The sequence below is a fragment of the Colletotrichum aenigma genome (genome assembly GCF_013390185.1).
Source record: "Colletotrichum aenigma strain Cg56 chromosome Unknown KSG_Cg56_contig07, whole genome shotgun sequence".
Lineage (NCBI taxonomy): Eukaryota > Fungi > Ascomycota > Sordariomycetes > Glomerellales > Glomerellaceae > Colletotrichum > Colletotrichum aenigma.
This window is the reverse complement of record NW_023500913.1, coordinates 1,750,736-1,764,860: the sequence shown is the minus strand read 5'-3', so window position 1 is coordinate 1,764,860 and position 14,125 is coordinate 1,750,736. Positions and strand designations below refer to the sequence as shown.

General features: G+C 53.8%; 1 protein-coding gene across 1 annotated transcript; it reads right to left on the bottom strand.

Annotated features, from left to right (window-relative positions):
• Positions 1 to 217: 217 nt before the first annotated feature.
• CGCA056_v010735 (uncharacterized protein) lies at positions 218 to 2,908 on the bottom strand (the record flags this gene model as incomplete). Its single annotated transcript, XM_037325982.1, has 4 exons — positions 218 to 798; positions 850 to 1,358; positions 1,408 to 2,126; positions 2,180 to 2,908. The coding sequence occupies 4 exons, from the start codon at positions 2,906 to 2,908 to the stop codon at positions 218 to 220; spliced, it is 2,538 nt and encodes an 845-aa protein (XP_037175292.1).
• Positions 2,909 to 14,125: the final 11,217 nt, after the last annotated feature.

Genomic DNA, 14,125 nt, shown 5'->3' with positions numbered 1-14,125 from the left:
GTGCCATCCTCTCGGGGGAAATGCAATGCAATGCTACCCGAATGCAAAATCCTTGGCTCCAAGTGATGCTATGGTATGTCATGTTTGTTCGTCAAGCTGATCCGATCCATCTTTCTTTCCCATTCCATCCACGACCTGGCAAAAAGTTTCAAACCCACTTGGTATCTGTTTGCCTGATAATTTCATACACGCCTAAGAATGCAAATGCAAATGCAAATCATAACAAGTCGTCAAAGTCATCATCCCATCCTAGTCTTTCGTATATCGACTTCGGCTTCTCTTGCGGCGGCGGCGATGGTGGCGGGATAGTCGTCGCTGCATTGGCCATTGGAGTCGCCGCCACCTCATCGCCTATTACATCTCTGGTTCTTTGTTTGCATGGCGTCGCCGGCAGGCCAACGTCCGGCGACTGCGATCGTACTGGATCAGGCCGCTCACGAATCACACTGGCGGGCACGCTCAAATGTTGAGACCTCGCAGGCTTCCTCATCATCAGCGGCGATGAGGGCGGAATGGCGTACTCATCATCACGCGAAGGTCCTGCAAATATGCCACCACGCTTGACTGGTGTGGCCTGAATGGCCGAAGACGGTGTGCTGCCCAAAACATTGATATGACCTCTTCGCGGCCCAGTCGAGGGAATTCTCGACGCGCTAGAGGGGGGAATGCTCGACATCGGTATCGACATATTACTAGCATTTTTCGATTCCGCCAAGGCATCTCGGAAGCGGTGATTCGCTGGTGTAACCTTAACCTGAACTGTATCAAATAGAGGATGTCTTGTCGGTTTCTTGGACTCTGGGAAGAGTCAGCAGTGTAGAGAATCAGCTAGCAGAGGACAGAGCGTACTCTTAATCGAAGACAAACCACCCGAGGTTCGTTTCTCTGCGTCCTCCACTATGGCCTTGCCCGCTAGCTCACGGTTGGGCTTTCTGAGAGCTGTGATGGCATCCTTGAGCTCGGCCTCCACCATAGCCTTCTTTTGTGCCTTGGCATCATCCAAGGCGGTCAAGCTGTTACTCCTAGAAAGTAGGCCAATCCTTTCGACTGAGGGCCGTCGATCAATGTCGCTATTCTCGCGCTTGAGTCCCGGGAGATTGGCTGCGGTTGCGGATCTCAACAACGCAATCGCATTGCTAGGGCCCCTGGAAACGCTACGACGAGACTGTTCTTTGAACAAGGCCTTCTCGATATTCTTCGACGCAGCCTTCAGAGTTGGCCGCTTCGCAGCTGCACCAGGCTTCGCATCCGACTTGCTGGATGAGGGCTTTGTCTTGGGTTTTGGTGGAGCTATAATGATGGGGCCACCAAGCTTGCGATTGATCGAGTCACAAATACCAGGCAGTCGGGCCGCGAAGCTACGGGCGTTAGCATAGCAATCGGTGATGCTGTTCCACGAGTACTTACAAGGGCATAATGATATCGGTACAGAAGTCCTTTAACGGATCAGCGGACGCCTTCTGAGCCGGTGCGCCGTCAGCAGCCACAGACACCTGAGAATCCTCAAGAAGTCTCGTGTCATCAGAGGCTGTCGACTGCCAGATGCACAAGCGGTCGGCGTGAACATCGGCCAGCACGAGGAAGTTATGCTTGCTGCGCTTCTTGGGCTGCGCCTCAGGAGCGTTCTCGGCCTCCTCCATCGGCAAGCCTGGTAACTGACTCTCTCCCTCTCCGTCAGCTGCTCGCAGCGGTTCCAAGGCAAGGATCTCAAGAATAAGGATCATTTGCAGCTGCGTCTCACGGGTCCTGAGAAGGGAAACATGAGACTTGATCTGAGCCGGAGTAATGGTTGCATCGTCGTTTTGAAGCTCCGGTTTGCTCGAGTCCCACCACTTGCGGACGTGGTCATCCTCGCCAGGGTACATGCCGTCTTTGCCCAGTTTCATCTTTTTGGTTCTTCTTTTCTTGGACTTGCCTCCTTCATCAGAGCTGTCGACGTGGGTCTTCATCTTGGAAATTATTTCAGGTACTGTCTCACGGTACTTCTTGTCAATTTGAACCGTAGTCATGACCAGACTCTTGAGAAAGTCTATGAGGTCGTTCATATTCATGGTACCGTCGCAGTCGAGATGGAATGCGGCACGCGCTCGAGATAACGGCCCCTTTGCAAAATACGCCAGAGATCCCTGTGGCAGGTCAGCAATGTATCCGTCGAGTGGCGTCCAAGGACTTCGCCTACCATCGACTTGTAAAGTGCTTCCATGTATTGCGTCCTGACGTTCTCCATGATCTCGCCGGCCGTCTGCGTGGCGTTGAGCTCCCTAACCGGCTGCGGGATCGCTTCGACAGCGTCCAGGTGTGTCCCAATCCACTCGGCAGGCTCCGGCTTCGTCTCCACCATCTGGACTGGAATCATGCTTGGGTTCAGAACGCTGGGCGTCTGCGGCCGCGAGGCATTGTCGTCATCGGACCTGGTCCTCTTCTCCGCCCTCGTAGCTTCGTCAAAGGTCGACACGGACTGCGAGCGGCCTCTCTTGCGCACAATTGACTGCAGCGCCTCGATCGCCATCCTCTTCTCTTTATGCCCTTTGTGTATCCCGGGAGTCGTAGTCGGCAGCTCATGTTGTGCCTGGAGCAACTGGGTCTGCCGCGCCTCCTCTGCCTGCCGCATGTGCGCGATGTGTTTTCCTGTTACAGTTGCGTTCTCGGCCAGCGCCAATAGGTCCGCCCGTGAACTGAGCTTGAAAATCGCGTACAACGCATTTCCAGCAGTGGCAGCGCGTTCAATCGCGTAGAGGGCTTTGGATGCATCGTTTCGTGCAATCAGTAGGCTCGGTCTGTCGGCGACTCGGTCTTCGAGGTCAAGGATCTTGATATGTGACTCGTAAAATTGGCTGGGAGGCAATTCGCCATGGGGTGCGCTAAAGTTGAGGCATGATAGAGGGAGATATTCGCGAGGAAGCAGCATAAGCGGTTGCAAGGTACATGGCTTCGACGTCATGCTCGACGGGTGCGCCTACACGCGACAGTCAGCCATTTACACGACGCGACGATACGCAACCCACGCAGACTGCAACTTGCCTTTATAGCAATGGTGGCCTTGAGCAAGTCGCCCATTGCATGAGAGGCACTACGCTTCCTCTGCACACTTGGCTTGGGCTGCGGCGTGGTTCCATGCTTGGAGTTCAAAGAGCCATCGGAACTGGGTGTGAGGATTCCCGATCTTTGACGCGACGCGGCTGAGGGCGGGAACAGCTTGGAGGAAGACATGAATTCATGGAAGGGGTATTGAGATAATAAACTTTTGAAAAAGTGCTCTTTAAAAAGACATTGAACTTAAGCAGAGTTCTGTACGCCTGACGGATCGTGGAGTAAGTGAATTTGCAGCGCGAGCAGATTAATTGTGTACCTTACGAGAATGACATGGGGCGGACGGACAAGCACAGAGAAAATGATTGCGCCAGCCCCGGGCGGGAATGTGTGTGTGGCGTCACGCGTCGCAAAGGTATTAATTACAGTGCATCTCCAGCGCGTTTGTGGCCCGTGTGGAGCGCGGGAAGCGGCCGGGGCTAAAATGGAGGGGCACGAAGAACCCCACCTCGTCATCAACACTAACAACAGCGACGACCACTTCACGATGTGCCTGTATTCCACATACAGCAATGGCAAAGGCCAGTTCTTAATGCCGGACGGTCGTAGGTTCTAGACCTTGAACACCTCTTGAATGATTTACTTTTCATATAGCGACATCTTTTCAAGTCACGCATTGGCCCATTCTCAGTTTACAGAGAATCCCAAACACACTTGGGCATCTCTGGAGCCGCAATTGCCTTGATACCTTGATCGCATAAGTCGCAGCTACTTTCAATCTTTATAATCTGAATTATGCGCTCTCAATGCCTCTTGTTCGGGTTTGCCTTCGATTTGGCCTCAGTACTTGGCTGCATAAGAGATTGGCCTCAAGAATGCTCATGATAAGGCCTCAACTGTCCCTGTCCCAAATATATATAAGTCTGTGACTTATCCCTCTCATCTTCCGAAACTCTTCTTTTCTTCTTCACCAGCTTCTTTAGCCTCAGGCTAAGATCAAGTGTAGTATCTGTTCTTTTCAGTTTAGCCGCTGATACGTCTCTAAGGGGGACATCTTGCCAACCGGTTAACCAATATTTCTCTTCCAGAGCAGATGGGTCTCTGTACTTGTGCAGGACAGTCTGTTCATTGTGTTCCCGGTATTACACTGCATCCGGGCGACGCGAATTACTTCCTCATCCTCTGCTTCCTCATCGCGCCTTCTCTAGCTCCGTCTAGGGACGTGAAGAGGGGCTCGCCGCATGAATCGCTCATTCGGCACACCTCCGTCGGTTCCAGCAGCCGAACACTCCTTGTTTACACGGCCTTCTTGGACGACTTGGCGCGATATCCATAAGTCTGTGGCGGTTGAGCCCGTCGAAAGATTCCTACTTGATGCTCATCAGCCTTAGCCGGCCTGGCGTTGAAGGATGCCAGCAGAGCTAGTTGTCGAACTTCACATGGCCTTGGCTGAGTGACACCTGTCGCGCTTGCCAGACTCGCAATGATCCATGACCAAAACTCAACCGGCTTCCGACGTGTCAATGATTCATTCTATCCCACGGCTCGGGGCCGATAGAGCCGACGCATCGCCGGACCTGTGACACGACATCCGTAACCATCTTCTGACTAACACAGCCCACGCATCTCAGACAGCTGAATCAGAACCCATGGGCGGGGGCAAAGCTTTAGGTCGGTAAACCAATCATCCCGAGAAACACATCCCGTTTAACAGCCTAGGCAATTGACTTGGATAGTCGTGTATGTGCCTCTCTCTGTCCACATTCGCCTGCATCCCAGCCCGCACAGCCATCACGACGCCCCCGGTCCAGCCCTAAAACACTCTGCTCGGGATGAGTTGCCCGCCCGAGGTTTCCCATCAACCCGTCAATCTATTTTTCTCGGCGTTTGGAGCTTTGTATCTGTCAAACCGGAATCCACATCTTGGACCTTCCTCATCTCATGGACAGGTGAAACGACCAAGACCCATACCGAGGGTTGAACAAACACGGTGTTTTCCCCCCTCATACCTGTCTCGAGGGCAAAACATCTTCGCAAAAAAGAGAACTGGATCGTGCAGAAATGTAAAGCTCGAGCCCCTTCCTATTCTCACATGGTCTGTTCTTCCCCAACCTCTGCCGCCCACACATGAAGCATATGCATGCAGAAGGACAGGAATAGACTCTCGCAGCCACTATGACACGATGATTTGACGACGGGTACTTTCAATCGCAAGGGGCAGAGTGTCCCACTCTCGGCCGGGTCATCTGGGCCTTGGACTCGGAGCCGGTGACTCCCCCCCCCCCCCCCCCCCCCCCCCCGCTGATGGCGAGCTGGTGGTGCCCTCGATAGTTTGAAGATTTACTGCTCCCTAGGGCATACTGTAGTATAATGGCGACATGATAGTTCCAAGATTGTTGTCTTTTCATCACATCTTACGAAGAGAAGTGGGAAGGTTTCATACGCCTTTTTCCCATGCTTCGTCGTCGGCATCCCCAGAGCTCGCCACCGTTTACGAATCACCTCATCATTCACCTCTCCAGGTTTGACTGTTCGAGAACACGCCTTGTTGTGTCTCAAATCTCGGGCTTCTTCAAGGTTTTCGCAGACGTGTTGTGATCTTAGATTCGCGGGCTCTGACGCCTCTACGAGACAGGCATGTATATACGTTGCCAAGAAACGCATGCCTGATAGAACAGGTCAGCTTGGTTCTGCCTTGAGATTTAATAAAGTTCCTTCTATTATAGTCATGTCTCTGAACTTGTCTACACGTTCCCGTTCTTTCCCCTCCTCAGATGGGCGGGGATGCCCTTTGTCTCTTTTTCGCCCGAGCCATTCCACCATGGCTCCCGTCCGCGACGGCCTCCTCTTTGCATAAATCACAGTAATCATGAGTGGCGGGGTGTTCCTTACACATGTTCCTGAGATTATCCATCATAACCCGTTCAGTTGCCGTAGAGCAATATGTGCACAATCTTATCGTTCATGACAAGAATATCACAGGCATTGTCACTGCTCAACAGGTCAATTTGAGCTGGACTGATGGATGCTATTGGAATAGCCATGTGATCAGAAACGCAACCTAAACCCTGGAAATGTCGGCAGTCGATAGCAGACAAGCCGAGGCGGTGACATTTAGACGCCCATGAGACGTCATATGTCGGCCCCGGATCTTCAGCCGTTGACTAGCCGATCCTCTGTGGGCGCAGCCATCACCGCATCGTCAGCTGTGCAAGGTCTTTTTGTACTCCCAGATCGAGGAAAATCTTGAGACGACAGGACGACACGCCTAAGCAGACCACCACAGTGAGGAGCTGCGCCGCTGGATATGAAACGCCAAAGAAGGATGGCACGGCGAGACCAGTGTTTCGAACTGTCAAGTTGAACCAGACGTCGTCTTTACTTTGCGGAGCCAAAAAAAAAAGCAAGCGGCTTTGGCTGAAGTTCACAAAGCATTGATTTCACGTTTGGGCGGTGGCCCAGGCGCAAAAGAGTCAGCGAGGGATCATTTTGTGGACGGTTCCGTAGCAGGGATTTTCTCGGACGGACGACGTAGCTGGGTGCTAAGTTGGGGAGGAACAAAAACAAAAGTCAACAGCAGCATGGAGGCGGGATCTTTGGCTTCCGTCAATAAACTTAACGAAAACGAGAAGGTGGATTGGAAGCTTAGCCATCTGGTTTCGTCCACCAAAACGACATATGGACGAACTCGACGATTTGTTTGCTCGGAATTATCTTGGGCGCAACCAGGGATCGAGCAAGCCTGGGAGCAGGAAAGCCGCGGGGCCGACCCGCCGGCAACACTCCCCTTTACCGTTCGCTCAAGCTGCCGTCGAGAATGTTACTGACATCTTGATTCATAACGGGCGTCCGCGAGACCTCGCCATTGGCCACACCTCGGACACTTGCATCCCGGGCAAGTTGGGTCTGTAGGGTATTTGTGTTTTTCCTTCTTCGTACATCGAAACATTACCAGGCGCGATCATCACAGTATCGAGTCATTTCTTTTTTTTTTTCCCCCCCGACATCGAAGACACTTTTCTCATCTTCGGGAATCAACGGCGAGCTCCGCGATACCTCAATATATAGTCATACTGATGACAAGCTTCCGAAGCACCTATTGCGGAGCGTGGTTTCCGCAACCGTGACTCTGGCATTTGATACGAGGAAAGCGGATTTCTTCCATGAGCTCGTTGTGCTTGGGAGGGTGAAAGAGTTGACGTCAGATTCCTCTAGTGATTTTCCGCCCCCAGCCCGGCGGGAAACGTGACATATGAGTATCACTGCGTTAATCTACATTCAAACATGGACAGTTTGGCTTGAGATCATCAACCTTCAACTACCGTGCGCTCTGCGGATTGACTGAAGTCGGGACAAAAGTCCACGATGCCTCCAAGAGCCGGTGATCGGCTTGGACTACACCCGAGATCTGGATAGAAGGAGGGTGAACTCTCAGACGTAGGTGCCGCCGGTTCGGTAGCTTTGTCTGTTGCGATGGCAAATATCAAACATTAAAACGCCGTATTAAGTGTGCAGCCAAATGTTAGATTCCATTATAGGTGTCATCGCCTCTTGACAATGTGACATCCGGAAAAAATTGGTTTGGATACCGCGGAGGTTTGGTCAAGCCAGCCACTTACTTGCCAGAAACACGGAAAGGCTAGTCCAGATGACATCTTTTCAGCCCGCGTTTTGAATTCCACTCTACCATCTGCAAGCATCTGATGTTCCCCACATCACAACCTTGTTCCTGGCTTTGCGAAAGAAAAAGAAAAAAAGACAAAGAGCCAGGAGTATCCCGTCCTACTTGGCGATCCGAGTCATATGCAGGAACAACACATCATTTCTAAATCCAGGGCAGTTCGAGTCATGATGCCCTCACTTTGTCGCTCGTCGTTGCGCACATAAGTCGCACTGAGACAACGCATCTCATGGGACCCATCTGCGTTAGATCGCCTGCCCTTCGCAAGCGCCCGCGCCTTAGCCTGCCCGGGATGTTGGTTGAAAGTCGGAGAGACACGTGGAGAGCTTCCGTACCGAGACAAAGACTTCTCACCGGCGGTAAGGGCACCTCCCCGGCGAATCAACGGGTCGCATTGGCCGTTCCGTTCGATCGCGGAGTGCACGGTCGAGGTCGAGCCTTTTGTGGTTCACAGCAGACGGTGAGCACGGAAGAGAGCGACAGATCTGGCTATGGAATTTTGTGTGGTGAGAACGATTAAATCAACACGGGTGCACGAGCGAAGTTTTGATCAAAAATAGCAGGCAGTGTGATGTGCGCTGTCAGAGCAAGCCACTGCGTGAGTACGACCGGCCGGAAGCTAGAAGCAAGCAATGTTCGAGTTCCAGCCGGTGGCCAGATTAGAAACACCGGTCTCGCTACCATCCCGGCGGTAGCTGGCGGTAGCCCGTAGTTTGGTTCGACGCGATTGAAAGTGCGCCTGCCTGTCCGTGGGCCACGCCGTTGTCGTTGCTGGCGTCAGTTCTGTCGACGGGTGGCGGTCATTGTCGTAGAAAGCGCCATGAGCACAGATGATGAGGCGGTGAAGGGCACTGTTGAACTAACAGCATCCACGTTTGTGATACAAGGCGGCGAAGTAAGGAAGAAGATACCTCATCTATTAGAATTCAAACAACCGGTATATGTGTTGGTTCAAGAGCACGAGGTATATGTCGATCTGTAAGGAGTATTGATGCAAAGCATAATGGACGCCGCTGGGGGAGCGGACGCCGTTCGCCATGCACTCTACCCCTGCGCGTCTGCATGTGCTGCAAGTCATTGCGTTGCGTGCGCATGGAGAGGGTTGGAGGGGTGACTCCAGGCCTCACAATTGTCACGAAATAGTCTTGCTGGCGCTGTCGTCAGCAGGGGGAAAAAAAAAAAAATGGTGACTGCTCGGTGCCTTGCAGTAACTTGCAGTGCGCATCCTCTTTGCCGGGCTGGACCATGGATGATCATGATGGCCGAACGAGGGGAACCTAATGCAGGGAGCGAGGAAGCCAGACGGAGCCTGTGACGATGACAGCGAATCGATTCCCGGTGAAAGAGCGGTGAATTGGAGTTACTGCACACCATGAGTCTGACCCTCCACTTGCCCAAGCCGCAAAATGGTCAGCAGATTGCTTCAGAAAAGCCGCTAGAAGAGGCAGCAAGCAACGGGGCCGTTCCCAGTACTTGACAGCCCGAGAGCGATTCTTTCACGGCGTGTCTGTGGATCGGGGAACACGAAGTCGGCACGGGGTCCACAGGGCAGAGAACAGAACAATCAATCAAGCGAGGAGCGTCGATCCGAGCATGGGTGAGCCATGATGTGACGACAGCGACGGACCAGGTATTGGGGGCTATTTACGATGGGACTGACAACGGGATCTCCGCACTCTGCCGCAACACAACAAATTTGCAAGTGCCTCGAATACTCACTCGCTCGGCTGGAGGTGGACACCGGTTTCAACGTAGGGTCCCCATGGTAATTAGGTATTTGGAGTGTGCCTGACGGCGCGGGCGGACATCTGACATATGCACAAGTCCACTGCGTATGAAGAGCTCAGGAGTGGATTTGGCTGCCATGGCCGGGTAGCATTCGTTTGCTCGGGTGGTGGTGATCCGATGCGCCGCTATCGTTACAGCGCACAGAAGGATTTGTACTGGTCCCAGGCAGGAAGGCCCAGCATGGAGCTCGCCGCGCGCGCGGGAGGGGCAGTGAGGCACATGTTGATGGATGTGAGGTCCTCTGGATGAAACTTGACGGCCAGAGGGGGTCGCCAGGAATGAGGGGAGGGGCAGGGCACTTGCTATCGATGGCGTGTTTGGTTTATCGATAATTTTCCAGGGCTGATTGAGGCAAGGAGGTTATCCGTGAACGGCCTTGTCGCGGGAGGAGGGGAAAATCCCTTGGCTAGCGTGGGCGAGGTGACACCAGGCGCCAAATCGACCAGTCGTGATGGTGGATTGTCATGTACTCGAAACCCTCCTGTTGGCCGGTGTCTGGTCTGCTGTGAGGCAACTCAGCAAGGCTCTGAAGGACCAGACTAAACCGGGAGGCAAGTACGAAGACCGGCTTCGGTCTGACCAGACTTGAGCTGAAGGGAGGACGGCCCGTAGGCTCTCATGATATCTCATGGAACCTCGACTGAGAGTGAATCCATCGACGAGGTTTCGGCCGAACAACCTAGGTGACAGAAGTTGTCTTCCAACGGTGACCTTGAGCGGACGCATCAGTGCGCACGCACCCGCCTAGGTACCTAGGGAGCCATGTCTTTAACGCTCACCGTTCACCGTACCCAAGGCTTTCGTGGTGAGGGGCTCCTACCGCTTCTAGTGTCGTGTAGCGCACCGGTTACCGCTGGCCGGCTCCAATTGTGGCTTGGTCCATCTCTCCGATGTGCTCGGTGGCGTCTTCCTTCGACGTTGAATCGTTTTAACGAACTGATCACCTGTCCCTTCTCCCCCATCTTCAGCAGCGTATGTGTGTGCTAGTGTGCGATAGTTTCAGCAGACTTGTTCCTCCCAGCTCGACAAGTCCATGGCATTCGTCTTCTCGTGAGCGCAGATCGAAAAGCAGGTACTGGTGAGACCTTTTGCAAAAGAAAATTCGCTGCAAGCCAGCTTCAACGGCACAAAACCAGCCAATCCACTTGTTTGATCTCGGTGCGGGAGACGAGCCCAGTGGGGGAGGGTATCATGGATAGACCCTCGACTTAAGCGTCAGTCAGTGCGCGATGCATGTGGTATGCAAGGTACCAGGGGTAAAGAAGGCATGAGATGAGAGGACTGCCCGGGGATTCAGAGCTAAGACAATAGGCCTCGACGTAACGAACGAGAACTGACGACGGGGCGGCGAAAAAAGAAACCACCTTGGAGACAAGTCTGAGAAAGGAGCATCTGACCGCTGCTGCCGCTGCCATCAGCTGGTTATTCCTTGATTGTGATGAGCCTTCAGAACCACACAAAGGCAGACGGCCATCGAACCGTTCCGTTTGTACCCGTGGGCAGCTCGAACTGAACCGAAACAGAACAGACAAACGAGATGGTCCTCGCTTTCCTTGGTCGCTTGCCAGAGTGCAAAGATGGACCGGCCCTGGGTCGCGCAACAAGTCGCTTAGCTCAGTTCGGGATCGATCTTCATAATTCTCCTCGAGGATAATACTCCGAGACTCAGCGGGAAGCTTCCGATCCTTGTGCTTCGGGCTGATACGCACTGTACGTGTGCCGGAGACTTTACCAGCACGGTCACAGTGCCGCATGTCGCGCACACTATCAACCGCCAGCGCCCAGGTATCGACAGTGGTCATGGTCGCATCTTCCCGGCTTTGCCATCGCCAGCTTCAGCCCAGATTGGCAACTCGGTGGTCTGCAGTGCAAGACCAGAGAAAGCAAGTGACAGATTAGCTAGCGGTCATCATCTCCATCTTCATTCGTTAGTCCATCTACCGACCCGACTTCTGGCTTGCCCTGGTACGCCACGCCGGGCTTGCTTGCGAACTATCAAGTTCAAGACGATCCATGGTGGAGGAAGTGTGCGCGTCGTGGGACCGGACTATTGCTCGATTGAGATGTTGTCCGGTTCTGGCCGGGATTCGCAACTCGTGAGGACTCCAAGTCGGGGCCCGACTGTGAACTCCCCAGGCCAGACTCAGTTTGGTAGTCCAGTGTCGTGGTTGATAGATGGCCCATCTGCCATGCCCCTTGCATGAGACCCGATGAGAGACCTGATAGCGTTGAAGCGCGGCCAATCAGTTACCACCACGCCGAGGAGCGGAGAGTTGTTTCAGCGCAGCTCCTTGGGGCGAGGACGGCATGTCTAATTGGACTGCATACATGCTGCGTTGCGCCTCTCAGAGTGGCGCCGTGCAGCGATGTGCTGATTTCCCCGCGATGCGTTGTTTTTTGCTTTTTCTTTGCCCGTCGTCTCTCTGTCCCCCTCGCCTAACAGTGAGGTCGTGCCGGTGCTGGCGCTGGTGGTGACGGAGGGAAACCGAACGGTTATCGAGGCTTGCTGACAGGATCAAGCATACTGATGCTAAAAACGAGTCGGAAATCCATCGAGCCGGCGCAGCGAAACGGTCGCAAGCTACACACACACGCACACACACACAATCAACGTCCACACCACGACGCTTGTAGACATGGCTGCTAGGCCATGCCATCCCATCCCGTTCCAGGGCAGCTCCCGAGCCCAGACCCAGCCCTCGGGCGGGTTCGTGTGTGGTGTGTATGGCTGGCGTCTATTCGTAGTGTCGTCTGGTGTGTGCCAGCCCTTCCTTGACTCGCTCACCGCTTCGGGAACAAGACGTGGGGGACCCAGGCTACTTGAGTTAGGCGCCCCAAGTCGAGTAGCGACCGGCGCGATAGTTGACCGTTCACAAGTCTAGGTACTGCACAGCTTCGCAATTGAGTTCCTGAAGCGATCGCGACGTCCAGTTCGCCATAGCCTGGGTGTAAAGAAAGCATCGAGGGAAATTCAGTGGTTGGTCTCTAGCTTTGGTGTCATTGTTCTCGGGTTTTGCAACACCGGAATTGGCAATGGGCGGGCGTAGTAGACAGCCCAATGCATGCCGCTTCACTGCATTGCAGGACAAGCGCGGTACAGCCTCTGATGTGTGTATCCGGACAGACTCTGCAGGACAGACAGCACGAGCTGTCATGATGTCGTGTCTCGTCAGATGGCTGCGATGTGCCTGATGGGTTGTGTGGTGGTTGTGCGTGCGTTGCGGCAGACAGGACAGCAGGCAAGGAAACGTGCTGCGGGGAACCAGACAAGGGCCCTGGCGACAGACAAATTGCTTGCATGGAAGCGAGGGGCCGAGGAAGGGATTCGCGCAAAACGAGAGGTTCATGTTGCTTTGCGTTGTCCTGCAGGCGGAGAGCGTTGGTTCCAGTGAGGGGCGAGGTCAAGGCGAGGGGTTGCAGTTGCGGTTGCAGTCGCCGTTGTTACAATCGGAGCCGCCATCTGCACCGTTGCGTGCCATGGATCGAGCGGGCAGGTAGTCAGTCGTCCAGCGGCTTTTGGCCATCACGGGATGTTCCCGGCCATGCTCACCTTGCGGTCGGTGGCGAAGACGATTCCATTGCGCTGGTGTTGGATTTGTGAATAAATGGCCCGGCACAAAGGCAAGAAAGAGGGCGTGCCACAGGTAAGGCAGGGTGAGGTACGTATTTGGCGGGCGGGCGATGGATGACACGGGCGTTGAAGACGACGACCTCACCGCAAGTTGACGAGTGCGAGGTCTGTGGTAGGTATTGGGTATGGACGGATCGTGGAATGGAATGTGGCTTTGCGGTCGGTGGGCGAGTGAGGTCAGACGTTGGATACGAAGTACGTAGTTGGTAGTGTTCATCGAAGTAGAAGTGGAAGTCGAAGCCCGCGCCTGGAAGGGCAAGGAACCTACGGATGAGAAAACGGAGTGGACGGGAAGCTGAGTAAGGTACCCCTACGCAGGGAGTTCCCAGCAAAGATACCTTACCCTTCAGATAAGTCGAGCAGGGGTACAACATCCCAGCCTCCCACTGGTGACTGACTGCGTTGCCTTTTTTTTTTTTTGCCTTGCGCTTTTCCATACTTGAGATGTTTTAGAGGCAGACAGACATGGCTCTTGCGCCGTTTGCCGGCCAGGGCGTCCTGACCGTCCTTCCCTCCTTTTTTTTTTTTTTTTTTTTTTTTTTTTTTTTTCATCCTTCGCGGCAAGGCCTGTCAGGAACGTTTATCGTCCGAGTAAGGTTACTCAGGCCAAGACTCTTGTTTTGTTCCTCGGCACCGCTTCCTGGAATTCGTCGTTTTCTCTGTGTTCCCGTCTCGGCCTCCAACACACACAATGGAGTCTTTCAACAGATGGACCAAACTGTGCGCATGCAGGCCAATGTGCCATTGAGCCCGAATTAGCATCATCCAATGCTGCCGTCGCCGGACCGAGCGGCGGCGCACTGCAAGTTGGGTTGGGTCAGGTTGGGATGGGACTTGATGGGCCTTACCTTACGGATACACGTTGTTGCATGCTGCATGGTCTGTCCTTGGCTGCACCTGCGCATAGAAATCTGCATGAGATCTATCTTTTTCACGTTGCTGCTGGCGCAACCATTGCTTTTTGGGCTGCTGTCTTGCATGTCCATCACCACCAC